At 46.2% G+C, this 20,021-nt stretch overlaps 1 protein-coding gene across 1 annotated transcript; it reads right to left on the reverse strand.

Annotated features, from left to right (window-relative positions):
- Window positions 1–258: 258 nt before the first annotated feature.
- Spmip11 (sperm microtubule inner protein 11) lies at window positions 259–18,545 on the reverse strand. The gene is made up of 4 exons (XM_021184170.2): window positions 18,416–18,545; window positions 3,707–3,829; window positions 1,157–1,301; window positions 259–416 (listed from the first exon to the last, which is right to left on the reverse strand). The coding sequence occupies exons 1-4, from the start codon at window positions 18,492–18,494 to the stop codon at window positions 368–370; spliced, it is 396 nt and encodes a 131-aa protein (XP_021039829.1). The 5' UTR covers window positions 18,495–18,545; the 3' UTR covers window positions 259–367.
- Window positions 18,546–20,021: the final 1,476 nt, after the last annotated feature.

A 20,021-nucleotide genomic window follows, 5' to 3' on the forward strand; every position in this document is an offset into this window, starting at 1 on the left:
AGCTGCAGCTTCCTCAGAGAGCATGACTGCTCTAGGCCTTTCAGCATCCTGAGGGCAAATGTCTCACCCCAGGTGTTTGCCCTGACCCCTGTCACGCTTTAGGTCTAGACCTCTGGGGTTGCCATTACAGCCCTTCACTTCTCTCACAACCAAGATCTAGCTCCATGAGGAATCTCACACAGGACTCGTGGCCTTGGGATAACTCACCTGCCTCCTCACACCCAGGATGCAAAAGTGCCTTCTGGTTCAGTTTGTTTATTCTGCACTCTTCCCCCCTCCCCCCACTTCTCCTCTCATGGCTTGGCCGTCTTCATCCCCTCCTCGCCCTCCCTTCCGGTTTTCATCTGTCCTGCAAGCATTGCCCTCCTCAGTAAAGACTGAAGGTTTTGTCACTGAGATGATAATGGTCCACAAATCTGGAAAAAGAGAGAAACTGTCTCAGATTGAGCCACGCCAGCATAAAGGGAAAGGGATATACAAGATCTTTATGACGGCCGGGTGTGGTGGCGCACACCTTTAATCCCAGTACTCGGGAGGCAGAGGCAGGCAGATTTCTGAGTTCGAGGCCAGCCTGGTCTATAGAGTGAGTTCCAGGACAGCCAGGGCTACACAGAGAAACCCTGTCTCGAAAAAACCAAAAAAAAAAAAAAAAAAAACCAAAAAAAAAACAAAGACCTTTGTGACTGCCTCTGGGCATGCGGGCACGAGTGATGGAGAGGGACTACTGTCAATGGATGCTGGTTGGGGTGGAAACACCCTCAGGACCCTGCAGGAATGCTGGCAACATTGATTCTGTGCCTATTCAAAGTGTCACCCATAAAGCAAAGCAGACAGATCCAACTACACCATGTAGAGACCACACTGCCCCAGGGTCTGAGGCCCACTTCCCTTGCTAAGGCTCAAACCTCTTCTATACTCTGACATCCACACACACACACTTTTTTGAGCTCTGGCTCTCCTGGAACTCTGTAAACCAGACTGGGTCTGAACTCACAGAGCACAGAGATCCACTTGCTTTTGCCTCCCGAATGCTGGGACTAAAGGTACTTGCCACTTAAATGGGGCTGAAACAGACTCCGGGTTCACTGTGGGGAGAGAGTTTTTGCTGATCTCCCACCCTGACCTTCCTTAGCATCAGATGATGCCGAGACCTCACCTGGTCATTGGGCTTTTAATGAGACAATGGTGTGGAGTCTTGATCCAAGGAATGGCTTTCTCTGGACGCACGCCTGGGATGTTGGACCGCCAGAAGCTGAAGTTCTGCGCGTCAGTCACAGGGACTCTGAAGACCTGATTGGGGACTTTTGGGAAGAAAGGCAGGTGTTCATTTCCTCCAGAGTCTTTAGTTTTTCTGTCTTGGGATCAAAAGCATGGTCCAGGAAGTCGTTGTGACCAGGTGCAGAAGGTGACCAGGTATGGAAGGATCCTGGGTATGTGGCTGACACACCCTACCTCACTTCTGGGTTCCAGCATCTGACACCCTTCATGGTCAGATGGTTTAGTCTTGAATTTTCCTGGTACTAAGTAAGCCCATCTCTAAGACTTGTGGGAAAACAAGTGGAAACCCACTTGGGAAGTGTACAAAATGGAGTCTATTGATTCAATATCTTTTTTATTATATTTAAATTTTTTTTTTTACTTATTCACTTTATATCTTGGTCACTGCCCTCCTCCTAGTCACCTTGCTCCACAGTCCTCCCCCATCTCTCTTCTCTGTCTCTTCTGAGCGGGTGGGACCCCCTAAGTGTCCCCCCAGCCCCCAGCCCGTCAAGTCTCTGTAGGCTAGTCTCTATCTTCTCCTTCAATATCTTTTCTCAATCGCCCTCACTCACTGTTCCCCTTCTGTCTGAAGTAATCTGCTCATTCTGGGGAGTTCCCTGAAACGGAAAAAAAAAAAATGACCCCACCCACTTTGAGAAACCACGTGCAGATGCTATCATCAAGCACCTGTTGCTCAAAATATTATATAAGGTACTTGAGTGTGTGAAAGTGTACCTACATACAGGCTCGTGTGTATTCAGGTATACATGGAAGCCAAAGGTTCCCGAGGAGCCGTCAAGAAAAGTCCGTCACTAGGACCAGGGGCTCCATGATTAGGCCAAGTTGGTTGCAGGGTCAGCCAGCGTCATGCATGATACGCCTGTCCCCTCTGTGGCTCTAGAGTTATGAGAGTGTACTTCCAAGCCCAAGGATCAAACTCAGGTCCTTCTGCTTGCAGTGTAAGCACCTTACTACTGACTAAGCTGTGCATGTGTGTGCGTGTGTGTGTGTGTGTGTGTGTGTGTGTATATATATATATATATATATATATATGTGTGTGTGTGTGTGTGTGTGTATATATATATATATATATATATATATGTGTGTGTGTGTATACACACACACATGCACATATACTCATATGTATATATATGTGTGTATGTGTATATATACACACACATATATATACATATGAGTTCATATATATATATATATATATATGGCTGGAGAGATGGCTCAGTGGTTAAGAACACTGACTGTTCTTACAGAGGTCCTGATTTCAATTCTCACAACCATCTTTAATGGGATCTGATGCCCTCTTCTTCTTCTTTGTTTTGTTTGTTTTTTCTTTTTTTCTTTTTCTTTTTTCTTTCTTTCTTTCTTTTTTTTTTTTTTTTTGGTGTTTTCAAGACAGGGTTTCTCTCTGTATAGCCCTGGCTGTCCTGGAACTCACTCTGTAGACCAGGCTGGTGTCGGAACTCAGAAATCCATCTGCCTCTGCCTCCCAAGTGCTGGGATTAAAGGTGTGTGCCACCACACCCAGCAGGGCTGGCCTTTTTTGATAAAGCAAAGTTGCAGTTTGCTAAAGGAGGGAGACACATAAGGAAGGGAGGGTGGAGCAGAATAGGAGGAAATGTCTTTCTTCGTACTTTTTTTTTATTTGTGTATGCATATGTGGTGTCTGTGGAGGAAAAGAGTATCAGATCCCCTGGGGTTGGTGTTTCAGGCAGGGAACTGTCACATGGGTGCTGTGGAAGAGCAGCAGCAGCACGGCCTCTTAACCACTGAGCCATCTCTCTCTCTCCAGCCCCAGAAATGGCGCCCTTCCCCTCCCCTCCCCTCCCCTTCCTCTTTGCTTGTTTGTTTCATTTGTTTGTTTTGAGACTGGGTTTCCCTGTGAAGCCTTCCTATCCTAGAACTCACTCTGTATACTAGGCTGGCCTCTCTTGAACGCAGAGGCCCACCTGCCTCTGAGTTCTGGGATTAAAGGAGCAGCAGACCACCACTGCCGGGGGTAGGAGCAGCTCTCCGTAGAGAACACAGTTCCTTGAAGATCCCTATGCCACACCCACCGCCACACCATATGCATCGAGAGTCTGCCCTACAAACTTTTCTGAATGCAGGCAGCCAAAGAGCTCCTGTTTGCAAGTGTCTGGGAGAGGTTAAATGGCTGAAGGAACTTCACCAAGGTCACCCAACTTGTTTGGAGTTTGGGCTCAGTTCAAATTACAAAGCAGGTGCTGGCTCTCCTCCTCCTCAGCGGGTGCAGCAGACAAAAACACCACGTATGCTCTTTCCTGTTCCAGCTCTGTGCTGTGATCCTCACAGTTCTGGGAGCCATAGAAAACCCAGCAGCACCCCCTCTCCCCATCACCGAGCCTGTGACATCCTAACCCCTCTTTACCAGCTTGGACTCATTCCTTGTTTCCCACTCCGAGGTACTTACACGTTTTTAACAACACCTTTCGCACAGCTTCCTGGTACCTCTCATGGCTGTTCTGGTGCACAGAATAATTACCATCTTCTGAGATAATCGGGGGAAGCCTTGTGGGCACTTCATCCTTCTGGTCTGAAATGAGAAGATCCATTTTGAATACTTGGCAAACGTGGCTACTTTATTCTCTGATTTTTCCTGGTTGCTGTGCCAACTAGGTACATAGGGATCTTCTCTAGCTCGCTCTGGCATTCAGTTCTCAGGATCCCAGGAGTTAAATCCTCTGGCCCGTGAGAGAGGGGAGGGAGGAAGAACTTTGGGTTTACAAGAAACCCTCCACTCTTCTCTGACTACCAGATTTTGAATGGCTTCCCACTGGACCGGGGAGACTGGATAGATAGTTAGGACCAATGCAGGTGCAAACAGGCATAGACTTGACCAAGACTGACACTGGCATAGAACAAATGGTCTGAAAGGGGAAGTTAGGCTGCTAAGTCCTGGAAGATGAGCAATCATGGGCTAGGGGAGAATTATGAAGGTGCTTCAGACAGCAGGATGGGAGCTGTGAGAGGGAGAGGAAGAGAGGGGAGAGGGGAGAGGGGAGAGAGAGAGAGAGAGAGAGAGAGAGAGAGAGAGAGAGAGAGAGAGAGAGAGAGAACACTCTGTTGATTGATTGGGATCTAGAACGCTGGGTGATGTGGAGAGGGACCAGCTTCAGGGGTGGGGGGTGGGGGGGACCCAGAAAGGTTGCACAGAGGGTACAAGGTGGTTGTGTTTTGGAATTATCTCTTACAAAGTAGATCTTGCGCCTCACAAAGAAGACCAGCTCTCCTTCACTGGACCTCTCAAAGCAAAGGAAGCAGGCTAGGCTTACATCAGACACATCTAGATTTTATTTATTTATTTATTTATTTATTTATTTATTTATTTATCTATATTTGGGACACTATTTCACTGTAGCCCTGGCTGGGTTGAAACTTGTGTAGATCAGGCTGGCCTTGAACTCACAGAGATCTGCTTGCCTTTGCCTCCCCAGTGTGGAAATTTAAGCCATGGACTAGATTTTTTTTTAAAGATTTATTTATTTATTCATTCATTCATTCTATTTTATTTTATTTATTTATTTATTTTTTGGTTTTTCAAGACAGGGTTTCTCTGTTTAGCCCTGGCTGTCCTGGAACTCACTTTGTAGACCAGGCTGGCCTCGAACTCAGAAATCCACCTGCCTCTGCCTCCCAAGTGCTGGAATTAAAGGCGTGCGCCACCACCGCCCGGCTCTATTTTATTTTATTTTTAAAGATTTATTATTATATGTAAGTACACTGTAGCTGACTTCAGACACACCAGAAGAGGGCATCAGATCTCATTACAGATGGCTGTGAGCCACCATGTGATTACTGGGAATTGAACTCTGGACCTCTGGAAGAGCAGTCAGTGCTCTTAACCACTGAGCCATCTCTCCAGCATCGTGGTCTAGATTTTGAGCTAAAGATGGGTTTGCAAGGAAGCTGTGTCCATTCAGAGCTTTTACCAGTGATGGGCACCAAGCAACATTCCATCCTGTTTCTCCCAGCAGCCGGCAGGATGAGTCGCTGGGGCCAGCAGTGCTCACAGTAACGTCCAGTGCAGCAGCATCTGCTCTGGAGTGGATGTGACAACTTTTAAGATGCAGGACAGCGTGGCTTGGTCAGGGGTGAAAAGAAGGGCGTTGTCTAGGGTTGCTCCAAGATTTCTTTTGGCTGTTCCACACAGTTTGTCACCCAAGCTGTAAAGAAGCCGGGCCCTGACCTCTTCTCCCGTAGCCAGGCCCCTAATAAAGCACAGCTTTTCACCTTGTATTCTCTGTGTCTCTGTTCTGTTCTCCGGGAGCTGTGGCTCTGACCCACTCCCTCAGATTTTTATTTTTTTCCTTCTTATTAGTGCTGGTCAGGGACAAGATCAGTATTTACCCTTCTCTCTGGAAACTGTTGAAGATGGCTGACTCATCGCCTCGATGTTGCTTCTGTGGTGTTCTTTCCCAATCCCTGACTGTTTTCCTGCTCTCCCTAGCTCTGCCTCACTCCCTCAGCATCTCTCTCCTCGCCTCTCCATGTTGTCCTCCAAAGCAAATCTTTAACATTCTAGGACAGAGGACCCCACTGGAGTGAGGAACAGTTTAGACGTCCCCTCTGTGAAGCTGCAGATGTAAGAGGGGCTGGCCATCCTGTTAGCTCTGCTACAGCACTGTTCTGGGATGCTGGCCTGCAGCAGGGGTTGGCTGGTCTGCACTCCGGCAATGAGGGGTCACTTCTGGCAATGCTACCATTTGAGCCTGGTTGTTCAGCCTCGGGCAAGGTAAAAGTAGCAATGGGTTCTTGGACAAATTGTTGTGAATTGAGGAGTAATCGTGGGCGTGTTTCTGGTGGTTGTTGGGAATCTGGGCTGAGAGTAAATTATGGTTTTTAAATGCAGGTGACAGCAAGAGCACCTTCTGGTCTCCAGGCGTCAGACTGTTTCTTAAGATGCAACCAGATGATGTTCTCTGTTATGTCAAAGCGCCCAAGCAGCAGGTTCTCTCTCAGCCTCCCATATGGACGGGAGCTGCGTCTGGAGTCTGCGAGTCAGTCTCGCCCACTTGGATGCCTGCCACTTGAGTGGAGCATGCACCTCACCTCGCTCCCAAGGTTCCTGTGGTTTTGTTTTTCTTTTTTCTTTTTTCCTTTCTCGTCAAACTGGGAGATATCCTTGGTAGCTTATAGCTTCCCCAGCCTGCCCAGGTTTGGAAGGTGCCGGCACGAAGGGTGGGTAAGAGACCCCGTGATTCCTGAGGAAATAGGAGGGACTGTGAAAAGCTGGGGGTTACCACAAGAGTCCATTTAATGCACTGACTGCACTTTGAAGACATCCTGGATGATACGAGAGTGCTTGGCTGGATCTTGTTCTCATCCTAACTAATGATGTAGAGTTTTCAATCTTATAGGCTGTCATGTGAGCAGGGGATGGCCCTAGTATCTCGTTATTCACAGACTCCATAACTCCTTGAAGTCTGACTTCTAGGTTAAGGGTTGGTTACAGGTTCTAATGGCAACAGTCATTATACAGTACTTGCAATTGTCTTGGTCTTGCTGGTTTACAAATGGTAATACCACTTAATGGGAAATTCATACGAGGTCAGGATGAGAGAAAATGTTATGGTATTTGTACATAAAAACACTATGACTTCTGGGCTGGCTGGCCCAGCATTCAGGACTGTTAGCTCGCTATGCTAACTTGAGAACCAGAGTTTATATCCTCACACCGACAAGAAGGCTGGGTGGGGCCGCATGTGTGCATACCTGTAACTCCAACACTGAGGAGACATAATAAACAGGGGGATCGCTGATGTTTGCTGGCTGCAATTCTAGTCAAAAAGTGGGAGTTCCAAGTTCTTCAGGAGCCCTTGCCTCAAAGGATCAAGGTGGAAGAGTTCCCGGGCTCTCCTCTGGCTTCCATGTGAGCACAGACCTACTCATACCCACGCACACACACGAAAGTGTACACACATACACACACACACACACACACACAGAGACATCATATACACATAGACCAGACATACACACAAACCTATTTTTAATTTGAAAATTATCCCTATCGAGGAGGTCATATCCAATGGTATTGGCCTGGGGATATTAAGATGATTTGCTGAAGTGTGTTCGAAGGGCTCTCTGTACTTTCTGTCTTCCCTGATGGTGCAAGGTCATTATCTGTGCTTTGGGAGGAAGGGGACAGAAGCAGGAGCCCAGGGAACCAGATCCTCAGGGTAAGTTTGCCATGCGAGGCCAGTTCCGTGCTTTTGTGTCTTCCTTTAGTGGTGCGCCTGCTCATTCTGAGTGTAGAGGAAGCAGATAGGGCATGAGTCGCAGAGCGACTTAATGCTTCAGACTACTTAGGTAAAGTGGATTTCCTAGAGATAAAGATAGCTAATACTCATGTGTCCCCTAATAAGTAGGGACTTAAAAAAACAAACAAACAAAAACAGAGAATTTAAGTCATTTGCCTGTGGTTGTGGTAGAAGCATGAGTTTCCCCTGAATTGCTTGGATCCAGAGATATTCTTTCTGATCATACACAACTGCATCTTGAAATAGCTATGTAGAGGTTTCCACATAGAGGAGAGACAGAGGGCTTGGACTGACAGCATCAGACTCCTTAGAGATGGATACAGATATGCTGGAACGATGGCTCAGTGGTTAAGAGCGCTGGCTGCTCTTCTAGAGGTCCTGAGTTCAATTCCCAGCAACTACATGGTGGCTCACAACCATCTGTAATGAGATCTGATGCCCTCTTCTGGTGTGTGTCTGAAGACAGCTACAGTGTACTCATATACATAAAGCAAATAAATAAATCATTAGAGAGAGAGAGATGCACAGATGTGACTGCTCACCTAAACTCCACCTTGAGTTGGATGGGAGATATGAAATATTAATCCAGAGGGAGAGCACATGGTCTCTGAGCTCTACTAAATGTAGGATGTAATTTCTGAAAGTCAGCACCGGAAGCAGGAAAGAGTGGGACTTAGTAGGTCGCTCTCCCAGTGAGCTGGACCAGTCCCAGTAAGGAAAAGCATGGAGGAAAGGCTGAGGAAAAGTGGCCCTTTGGCTGCTATAAAGTCACCAGTGTGGAAGTGGGCCGACTCTGGAGGCTTCATCGCTGGTTGGGCAGCTCCCTGTCTAGCTTCATGGATGAAACTTGATGGCTTGTGGTGGTTATAAGCGTGTGTGGTTTCAGGACACAGCTCCATACAGTTGTCCTATGTACAAAGGCACAGAGGGTCCCTGGCCAAGGTCACTGTTGGCTGAACCATGCCGCACATGCTCCTGTTTGAAAAGCTGGAACTACAGTGCCCTCTGCTGGAGTTTACAGGCGAGCATCTCTTGGTTCCCAGCAAGTGGATCAGTCACCAGTCCGGTGGCTCAGAGAGACCAAGAAGCCTAAGATTGAGCAGGGGACATGGCAGGCAGGGTTGAAGGTATTTCCTTCCCTCCCCCTTTCCCTTCCTCTACAGGTGTGTGTGTGTGTGTGTGTGTGTGTGTGTGTGTGTCTTGCCTTACACCTTGTTAGAGACACGGTCTCTCTCTTTTTTTTTTTATTTTATTTTTTTATTTATTTATTATATGTAAGTACACCGTAGTTGTCTTCAGACACTCCAGAAGAGGGAGTCAGATCTTGTTACGGATGGTTGTGAGCCACCATGTGGTTGCTGGGATTTGAACTCCGGACCTTTGGAAGAGCAGTCGGGTGCTCTTACCCACTGAGCCATCTCACCAGCCCACACGGTCTCTCTTGTTGCTAGCCTCTGCATATGCCAGGCTTACCTGTGCTGTCAGACTCTCCTATCTCCTCCCTGGGGTGTGACAGGAGTGTGCACTCCTGCATCAGACTTTTATGTATGCTCTTAAGATTGAATCTCAGGCTGTCGGGTTCTCCTCACAAGTGCGGTACACAGTAAGCCACCTCCCAGTTCATCTATATTCTACATGAAGCTAACTCACTGCCTAGCCTGGGTTGTGCTGTTCCAGCCTCCCAAGTGCTGGGATTACAGCATGAGCCACCACCCTCAGCTCCTACTGTTTAATCTCTATGAGAAAAAGGTAACCATCACCTCCATTTACTGGTAAGGGGTCAGAAGCACTTTGGACCTGTGTAGTGTTGGCTCTTTCAGGCCACACAACCCTGGGTACCACATGAAACAGAGGCTCTGCCTGTTGAGGATGGATTGAAGCCTGTTCCCGATCCCCGTCCTCTTTGCATATTTTAAAAAGAGGTTTATTTCTGTTTTATGTGTCTGCGTGTGCCTGAGAGTATGAACACCTCATGCCTTCTGTGTCCATGGAGACCAGAGGAGGACATCGGGATTGCCTGGATCTAGAGTTACAGATGATTGTGAGCTGCCAAGTGCATTCTGGGAACTGAACCCAGGTCCTCAGGAAGAGAAGCCAGTGTTCTTAACTACTGAGCCATCTCTCCAAGTCCTGTGGGTTTGTTTTATTTTTTTAATTAGGAGGAAAAGAAAGGAAGGATTCAGGACTGGAGGAATATCTATCTGACTGTGTTGACTCAACTCGGTGAGTTTTCATTAAGGCTGTAATAAGGGAACAAGAGGAGCTTTTTTGAGTTGAATGTTTTAATACACTCACACCCACCAGGAGAGGGAGAAAAAAAAATCATCCTTCAAAGAAAAAACTGTGATAAAAATATGCCATGGTAGTAAGTGTTTGGGAAGATAACTATTAATAGGTTCTCTTACAGAGATGCCAGTGTGGCTGGCTGAAGGGCCACGTCAGAGTGTGGCTGCTCTGAGCTTGCAGAGCAGGTTGAAGCCTGAGTACATGTGGTGAGAACAAGGGTCAGGCTGCATGGATGGAAGTACATTGTCTCCCTCTGTCTTCAGGAAGTATGCACTAAGCTCCTCAGTAAATGCCTTAGACTGCGGGCAGTGCTGTACTCTGTATGGACCATGCTTTTCCTGTATATACATCCCTGTCGTGAGGTTTAACCTATAGAGCATGAACACTAGGAAATTAATAACGAACAATAAGATAGTAACAAGATACGAAAATAAAAATTCTGTAAATTACTGGAAAGATGGCTCATCAGTTAAGAGCACTGACTGCTCTTCCAGAGGTCCTGAGTTCAATTCCCAGCAAGCACATGGTGGCTCACAACCATCTGTAATGGGATCTGATGCCTTCTTCTGATGTGTCTGAAGACAGCTACAGTATACTCACATATATAGAATAATAAATCTTTTTTAAAATTCTGTAAATCATATGTCTCTTAGAACCAATTACAGTGTACCCACCCATTTGGTGTGAGGAGCAATCGAGCCTGAGCGAGCCTGAGGGATAGGATGGAATAAATGAATGATGGAGGTGTTATGTCCTTAGCATCAGTCACTGAACCATGGGAAGTACTGATGTCATTTATCGCCCCCCCACCCCATGCTTAGGCCAGATCTAATTCCAAGAATCATTGTACATTCCCAAATTAAGGCTCATGCTGCAAAATGTCCTGCGTGCACACTACAAAAATATCAGTGCCATGAAACACAGGCAGCAGAACCAGGCCACATTAGAGGAGACTGAAGGGCTATGCTCATTAAGTGCAGAGCTCAAGCCTTAATTAGACCCTTGAGGAAACATTTTGCTGTAAGGACATTAATGTGACAACTGGCAGAACAGGAATATTGGACTGCAGGTAATTAGATGACACAGGAGCGCTAACGGTTAGCTAAACGGTATCTGTGCAGTTAATAGGTTCACTTACAGACAAAGCACAGACGGGCAGAATGACAATGAATAACTGTGTCTGTGATAGTTCTTATGAAATGCAAACAGGCAGGGTGTGGTGGCCCACACCTTTAATCCTAGCATTTCTGAGACAGAGGCAGGAGGATCTCTGTGAGTCTGAGCCAGCCTGGTTTACATAGCTAGTTCTAGGACAGGTGGAAATACATATTGAGACCTTGTCTCAAAATGGAAAAAGGGGGCTGGTGAGATGGCTCAGCAGGTAAGAGCACCCGACTACTCTTCCAAAGGTCCTTAGTTCAAATCCCAGCAACCACATGGTGGTTCACAACCATCCTGAACAAGATCTGACTCCCTCTTCTGGAGTGTCTGAAGACAGCTACAGTGTACTTACATGTAATAAATAAATAAATCTTTAAAAAAAAAAATGGAAAAAGGAAGGAAGGAAGGAAGGAAGGAAGGAAGGGAGAGAGAGAGAGAGAAAAGAAAGAGGAAAGGAAGAAGGGAGGGAGGGAGGGGGGGGAGAGAGAGAGAGAGAGAGAGAGAAGAAAGAGAAAGGGGGGCTGGTGAGATGGCTCAGCGGTTAACAGTGCTGACTGCTCTTCCAAAGGTCCTGAGTTCAAATCCCAGCAACCACATGGTGGCTCACAACCATCCATAACAAAATCTGATGCCCTCTTCTGGAGTGTCTGAAGACAGCTACAGTGTACTTACATATAATAAATAAATGAATCTTTATAAAAAAGAAAAAAAGAAAGAGGAAAGGAAGAAAGACAGACAGAAATGGGTAGGGTAAAGAGATTATGAGAAATTATTGTTAACTTCAAAAAAGCCAACTGGATAAGAAACAAAGCCAAGCCAGGCAGACTGATGACATGTAAGCTAACTAGGGCAAAGGGTACGGAAAACTTCCTTGTACTAGTCTTAAATTTTAAAAATTTTAAATTATAGCCGGGCGTGGTGGTGCACGCCTTTAATCCTAGCACTTGGGAGGCAGAGGCAGGCGGATTTCTGAGTTCGAGGCCAGCCTGGTCTACAAAGTGAGTGCCAGGACAGCCAGGGCTACACAGAGAAACCCTGTCTCGAAAAACCAAAAAAAAATAAATAAAATAAATAAAAAAAATAAATTATGTCACCAAAAATGTTTTTTAAAAATGATAGATTGCTCCTATGAGTTTGTCTTTCTTCTTTCTCAATTCTGCTAAAATAAGCAAGCGTCTTGGCATACAGCTTTAATCCTAACACCGGGACATGGAAGAGGCAGGAAGATCCCTGTGAGCACCAGGCAGGCCAGATCGACAGGGCACGTCAGGGCTACACAGTGAGATCCTGCCTCAATGAAATGAAATAAAGCTAAACTATTGTTATTATTGATTACATTTATATTAACTGTCAAGGGAAACAATGTAGCAGATGAGATGTTTTATAACCATCTGCAATGAGCCCGGCCTGATGGCTCACACCTTTGATCCCAGCACTTGGGAGGCAGAGGCAGGCAGATTTCTGAGTTCAAGGCCAGCCTGGTCTACAGAGTGAGTTCCAGGACAGCCAGGGCTACACAGAGAAACCCTGTCTGGAAAACAAACAAACAAACAAACAAACAAAAATAACTATTTGAGGAAACTATCTAACAGAGCATAGGATGTATAATTTAATTTAGTTTTTTTTTTTTGAGACAGGATTTCTCTGTGTAGCCCTGGCTGTCTGGAACTCACCCTGTAGACCAGGCTGGCCTTGAACTCAGAGATTCACTCATCTCTGCCTCCTACATGGCCTGGAGTAAAGGCGTGTGCCACCACAAGGATGTGTTTTTCCTTTAAGATTCTGTTGTGGAGGGTTCATGTAGATCTGAGCTAATTCATCCAAATGCTTCAAACTCTGGGGAGCCGAGCCAGAGCCACAGCGCGTGTAAGACAGGCCTGACAGCAAGGAGAGGAACTCTGCCTGCGGAATTTCTGGCACAGCAGCGTTAGCTGAGTAGAGAGGTGAGAGGTTCCAATGCATGCTTCAGGTGTGTCTGAAGAAAGTGACAGTGCACTCATATACATAAAATAAATAAATAAATCTTAAAATAACAACAACTATCACAGAACTCAGTAAGTTCAGAGGTGAAAGGCTCAGAGAAAAAGAGCTAAGGCAGAAAACAGAAAATAATGTCAAATAATGTATACTATTCATGGAGACAGAGAAAGGGAAAACCAGGAGGAGAATGGCCCTTGGAAATTAAAATACAGATTAGTTCCCCCATCTGTGTTTTTTTTTTTTTTTTTTTTTAGATTTATTTATTTATTATATGTAAGTACACTGTAGCTGTCTTCAGACACTCCAGAAGAGGGCATCAGATCTTTGTTACAGATGGTTGTGAGCCACCATGTGGTTGCTGGGATTTGAACTCTGGACCTTCAGAAGAGCAGTCGGGTGCTCTTAACCACTGAGCCATCTCACCAGTCCCCCCATCTGTGTTTTTATACTCTTAGCTTTCATTGATTCTTGGTCAGTCACAGCCCGAAAAGGTTAAAATTCCAGAGTCAGGGGCTGGAGAGACAGCTCAAAGGTTAGAAAGTGCATTGTTCTTCCTAAGAGCCTAAGCTCGGCCCTTGGCACCCAAATCAGGTGGTTCACAGTCACCTTAACTTCAACTCCGGGAGATCTGGCCTCCCTAGGGAATGTACTCATGTGCACACACCTTCCCCTCCCTCCCTCATTCTTATAACTTTAAAAATGGGCCGGGCATGGTGGCACATGCCTTTAATCCCAGCACTCGGGAGGCAGAGGCAGGCGGATTTCTGAGTTCGAGGCCAGCCTGGTCTACAGAGTGAGTTCCAGGACAGCCAGGGCTATACAGAGAAACCCTGTCTCAAAAAACCAAAAAAAAAAAAAAAAAAAAAAAAAAAAAACCAAAAAAAAAGGAACCTTTGGGAGGCTGGTGAGATGGCTCAGCAGGTAAAAGCACTGACTGCTCTTCCAAAGGTCCTGAGTTCAAATCCCACAACCACCAGTGATGACATCTGACGCCCTCTTCTGGTGTGTCTGAAGACAGCTACAGTGTACTTATGTATAATAACAAATAAATCTTAAAAACAAAACAAAACGAAACCTTTTAACTATACCGGGAAAAGGGACGGGGTGTGATGGCGCACACCTATAGTCCTAGTCTCAGGAGGCAGAGGCAGGTGGATCTCTGTGAGTTTGGAGACTAGCCTTTGGTCTACAGAGTGATTTACAGGACAGCCAACAAACAAAACAGAAAAGAAGTCCAGAATAAAAGGTGGGCATGGGAGACATACCCTGTAATCCCAGCACTTAAGAGGTGGAACCAGCCGGGCGTGGTGGCGCACGCCTTTAATCCCAGCACTCGGGAGGCAGAGGCAGGCGGATTTCTGAGTTCGAGGCCAGCCTGGTCTACAGAGTGAGTGCCAGGACAGCCAGGGCTACACAGAGAAACCCTGTCTCGAAAAAACCAGGGAAAAAAAAAAAAAGAGGTGGAACCAGAGGGGTGGGTTCAAGGACAGCTTTACCTTCATAGCAAGTTCAAGGACAGCCTAGGCTATATAATACACTGTCTCAAGCAAAAATCCCTGAAAGAAAGAGGGAAAGGAAGGGAGGAAGAAATGCATACGAGAACAGAGTACGACTTCTCAAGTATTGAGCCTCTGTCACTATCCACTTTAAAAAAATGTTTTGTTTTTTTTTTTCTCTTGTTTTTGCTTTTGATTTACAGCAGGACACGGTGGCACATGCATCTGATTCCCACACTCTGCAGAAGATGATCGATCTTTGTCGGTTCAAGGCCAGCTAGGGCTACATACTGATGATGCTCCATCTCAAAAAAAAATTATGTTTTATTGGGGGGGGGTGCATGTTCGTGCGCGCATGTGAGATGGCCTTGGGGAATGTGCAGAGGTCGGAGGACAACTTGTAGGGATTCTCTTTTCCCCCCTCTTTTTTTTTTTTGAGACAGAGTTTCTCTGTGTAGTTCTGGCTGTCCTGGAACTCGCTCTGTAGACCAGGCTGGCCTTGAACTCAGAAATCCTCCTGCCTCTGCCCCCCAAGTGCTGGGATCAAAGGCGTGCGCCACCACACCCAGCTGTCACCTTTTTTTAAACATAATTTTATTTTTATGTGTATGAGTGCTCTACCTACACATATGTCTGCACACCTTCTGTGTGTCTGGCACTTGCAGAGTCTGGAAGAAAGTTTGGATGTGCTGGACTGCAGTTACAGACAGTTGTGAGCTGCCATGTGGCTGCCGGGAATTGTCCCCAGGGCCTCTAGAAAAGCATCCTCTGAGCCATCTCTCCAGCTCTCTCCCCCGTAATGTTTTTTGAGACACTCTCTCAATGAACCTAGACCTCCCTGCTAGGGCTGGCTTGTGAGCCCTGTGGATCTGCCTGGCTCTAAGTCCCCAGTGCTGGGCTTACAATTGTCTCTGCCTCATCTTGTCATGAGAATGCTGAGCATCAAACAGGTCCCCATGCTTTCGAAGCAAACACTTTATTACGGTCAGCCATCTTTCCAGCCCTGTCTGTCTGTATCTTAAGGCAGCACCTGAACATATAAACATGGAGCAGGGGGAAGTTAGCTGCAGGCAGGAGTAATATATTTGAAGTCCAGCCTTTAATCTTAAATTCTGTATAGGTCACCAGTTTGGCCAAAGCTCTGATGCCACAACAGCATAATGAGTAAATTGGAGTGAGCAGATGCTATCTGGATACTTTTGTATTATTTCATAGAAGACAGTCTTTTTTTTTTTTTTTTTAATTATCTACTTATTATTTATACAAGTACACCATAGCTATCTTCAGACACACCAGAAGAGGGCATCAGATCCCATTACAGATGGTTGTGAGCCATCATGTGGTTGCTGGGAATAGAATTCAGGACCTTCAGAAGAGCAGTCAGCTCTCCTAACCGCTGAGCCATCTTTCCAGCCCCATAGAAGACAGTCTTTTTTTTCTTTTTTTTTTTTCTTTTTTTTTTTTTGTTTTGTTTTTTGTTTTTCGAGACAGGGTTTCTCTGTGTAGCCCTGGCTGTCCTGGAACTCACTTTGTAGACCAGGCTGGCCTCGAACTCAAAAATCCGCCTGCCCTGCCTTCCGAGTCCTGGGATTAAAGGCGTGCACCACCACGCCCAGCTAGAAGACAGTCTTTTTTTTTTCTTTTTTTTTAAAGATTTTTATTTATTTATTATATGTAAGTACACTGTAGCTGTCCTCAGACACTCCAGAAGAGGGCGCCAGATCTCGTTAGGGATGGTTGTGAGCCACCATGTGGTTGCTGGGATTTGAACTCTGGACCTCTGGAAGAGCAGTCGGGTGCTCTTACCCACTGAGCCATCTCACCAGCCCTAGAAGACAGTCTTAAGGTTACTGTTGCTGCGATGAGATACCATGATCAAAGCAACTTGGGAAGGAAAGGGTTTATTTGGCCGTTATAAACCCACATCAAAGTTCACCATTGAAGGATGTCAGGACAGGGACTCAGAGAAGGAACTGGGAGGCAAGAGGTGCTGCAGAGGCCCTGGAGGGGTGCTGCTTACTGGCTTGCTCCTCCTGGCTTGCTTAGCCTGGTTTCTTATAGAACCCAGGACCTCCCTGGGCTGGACCCTCTCCCATCAGTCAATAATTAGGAAAATATCCTACAGCGGATCTTAATGGGGGCATTGTCTTATTTGAGGTTCTCTCGTTTCAGATGATTCTAGCTTCTGTCAAGTTGACATAAAACTAGTCAGTACAGGAGCCTGGTTTTTATAAAGTGCAGTCTATGTGTGTGCTACAAAGAAATTAAGGGAGCTAGAGAGACGGCTCAGCAGGTAAGAGCACTGACTGCTCTTCCAGAGGTCCTGAGTTCAAGTCCCAGCAACCACATGGTGACTCACAACCATTTGTATGGGAACCAATGTCATCTTATGGTGTGTCTGAAGGGAATATATTCACATACATAAAATAAACAAATCTCTAAAAAAAAAAAAAAAAAAAAAACTGAGGAGGAACGAATGCTTTCTCAATGAGTTGGTGTCGAGCATTTGTCCACTAGTTCTGTTTATTTTCTTTTATTTATATATGTTTTCAATTTTGGTTGTGAGTGGGTGTTAGGGCCTTGGTCTGGCGATTGCTTTGCCCTGAGCTACATTTCTGGCCCTTAACAGTCGTCGTGAGAAATGAACTGGGTAGCGGCACCTCAGGCTACCCATCTTCGTTTCTGGTAAGGTAGTCCCATAGACCAGGGGCAAGTAGGTTGAAGCAGCCAGGAGAGGCTACTACAGGCCTGGAGTGAGGGCAGTTTGTAAGTTTTCTAAAGGATGTGCTTTCTACTAGAGGGGACAGAAGACTTCTTCATTTGAAAGCAAGAATAGCCTCATCACATCATGCTGAGACCTTGTGCTGTGGTGGTGGGTGGGGTTTGCGGGCCGGAAAGAGATGCTGATACAAGACTAAGGGTTCCTAGGGTTTTTATGGAGAGATAAGCAGAACTTTGGTGGAATCAGAAAGACCAGAGTGGGTGCGTACCCGGGGTGCGAGCCATCTGCCATGCTTCAATCCTGGGCTTTTACTTCTCCACTCCGCTTCCCCATCTCACAATGCCTTGCTCAGTGCCTCGCCACACTTTTTTTTTTTTTTTTTTTTTTTTTTGGTTTTTCGAGACAGGGTTTCTCTGTATAGCCCTGGCTGTCCTGGAGCTCACTTTGTAGACCAGGCTGGCCTCGAACTCAGAAATCCACCTGCCTCCGCCTCCCGAGTGCTGGGATTAAAGGCGTGCGCCACCACGCCCGGCTTGCCTCGCCACACTTAATGTCTGTCCTTCATTACATTTCCATCCCGTTCTACCGGAGATCCTTTCTCCTCCACCTTTATGCTTTCAACTTTTTTTTTTTTTTAACATTTTTTTTTAAAGATTTATTTATTATATGTAAGTACACTGTAGCTGTCTTCAGACACACCAGAAGAGGGAGTCAGATCTCATTACAGATGGTTGTATGCCACCATGTGGTTGCTGGGATTTGAACTCTGGACCTTCGGAAGAGCAGTCGGGTGCTCTTACCCACTGAGCCATCTCACCAGCCCGCTTTCAACGTTTTAAAAAAGATTTATTTACTTTATGTATGTGAGTACACTGTTGATGTCTTCAAACACACCAGAAGAGGGCATCGGATCCCATTACGGATGGTTGTGTGCCACCATGTGGTTGCTCGGAACTGAACTCAGAGAGATCCACCTGCCTCTGCCTCTGCCTCTTGAGTGCTGGCTGGCTCAAACTATGCATCTTAATAATGCTATGAAGTAACAGGAAGTGGAGCTGAGCGGCGCCTGTCCCTGCTGTGCAAACTTAACTGTGCTAACAGTTGGTCATGAAAGAACATCTCTAACTCTGCTCAGGAAGGAAATGACTCGGAAGTGGCTAAGACTCGCCTAGGAAAGGCATGGCCCTCTGCCCACCGTGCTGAATCCTCCTTACTTGTTTCTTGAGTTGTGTTTCTCTTTTTACTCTGAAAGTAATGTTGATATCCTAGTAGATATAAGTTGAAGAAAGCCATCTCAGCGCCCCCTTCTCTTTAGAATGTCTACACTGGAGCACCAGGTTCCAGTAACCATGGTAAAGGCTTGAAGCGTTACCGTAACTGGCATTTCCTTTGTCCAGTGGAGCACAGGATTCATGGGTTCTCCATGGAGCTGCAACTGAGTGAGCTAAATAATTTCAGGAAGCTTGAGGTGTCAAGCATCATTACTTTTTATTTTATTTATTTATTTTCAAGACAGAGTTTCTCTATGTAGCCTTGGCTATCTTGAAACTTGTTATGTAGACTAGGATGGCCTCAAACTCACAGAGACCCACCAATCTCTGCCTCCTAAGTGCTGAGACTAAAGGTGTGTTGCAGCACTGCCGGGCTCATTGTGTTGTTTTAATTAATTTATTTACTTTACATACAGATCACAGTACACACACACACTTTCTTTCTTTCTTTCTTTTTTTGAGACAGGGTTTCTCTGGGTAGCCTTGGTTGTTCAAGAATTCACTCTGTAGACCAGGCTGGCCTTTAACTAAGAGATCCACCTGCCTCTGCCTTCCAAGTCCTGGATTAAAAGTGTGAGCCAGCCGGGCGTGGTGGCGCACGCCTTTAATCCCAGCACTTGGGAGGCAGAGGCAGGCGGATTTCTGAGTTCGAGGCCAGCCTGGTCTACAGAGTGAGTTCCAGGACAGCCAGGGCTATACAGAGAAACCCTGTCTCGAAAAACCAAAAAAAAAAAAAAAAAAAAAAAAAAAAAAGTGTGAGCCAATACTGATGGCCTGCAGGCTCATTACCTTAAAAAAAAAAACTGCTGTTATCCTTTGAAAACTTTGTGCAATGTATTTTGATCATCTGCATCCACCCCCACCTCTTCCGTCTCCCCCAGACGCCCTCCATTTTGTCCTTCCTAACTGCATGGCCTCCTTTCCCTATTCAGTGACTCTAGCTAGTGCTGCCTAGCTGCACATGGGTGTGGGGTCATCCTCTGGGGCATGGGCAACTGGCCAGTGGTCACTTTCCCCTCAGCAGCCATCACCCCTGTCCTGTCCTTGCTGGACTGTTCACTGGCCTGACTGGTGCAGGTAAGCACAGCTGTCGTGAGCTGCTGTGTACGGTAGCCAGGTGCATTCCCTGTTTATCAGCACCCTCCCAAGCCCTTCCCTTTTGAGACAGGGTTTTACTGTGTCTTGGAATTCATGAAGTAGATCAGGCTGGTCCTCAAACTCAGAGATCTGCCTGCCTGCAGGACAGCTAGGGCTGTTACACAGTGAAAATCCTATCTCTTTTTTTTTTCTTTTTTTTTCTTTTTTTTTTTTTTTTTGGTTTTTCGAGACAGGGTTTCTCTGTGTAGTCCTGGCTGTCCTGGAACTCACTCTGTAGACCAGGCTGGCCTCGAACTCAGAAATCCGCCTGCCTCTGCCTCCCAAGTGCTGGGATTAAAGGCGTGCGCCACCACGCCCGGCGAAAATCCTATCTCAAAAGGCTTTGAGGGTGCGTGAGATGGCTTGGTTGAGTAAAGGTGTCTGAATTGAGCCTGATGACCCATGTTTAATC

Source organism: Mus caroli, unplaced genomic scaffold (assembly GCF_978045245.1).
Source record: "Mus caroli unplaced genomic scaffold, Mus_caroli_1 scaffold_16, whole genome shotgun sequence".
NCBI lineage: Eukaryota > Metazoa > Chordata > Mammalia > Rodentia > Muridae > Mus > Mus caroli.

What these genes read in the sequence shown, in the direction of transcription:
- Spmip11 (XM_021184170.2), bottom strand. Translation starts at nt 18,494, where the DNA reads ATGGCTTTCTTCAACTTATATCTACTAGGATATCAACATTACTTTCAG. An exon ending in AAACACAACTCAAGAAACAA is followed by an intron (nt 3,830 to 18,415) that starts GTAAGGAGGATT and finishes TTCTCATTTCAG; the next exon opens with ACCAGAAGGATGAAGTGCCC. An exon ending in AAAGGTGTTGTTAAAAACGT is followed by an intron (nt 1,302 to 3,706) that starts GTAAGTACCTCG and finishes TCTTCCCAAAAG; the next exon opens with TCCCCAATCAGGTCTTCAGA.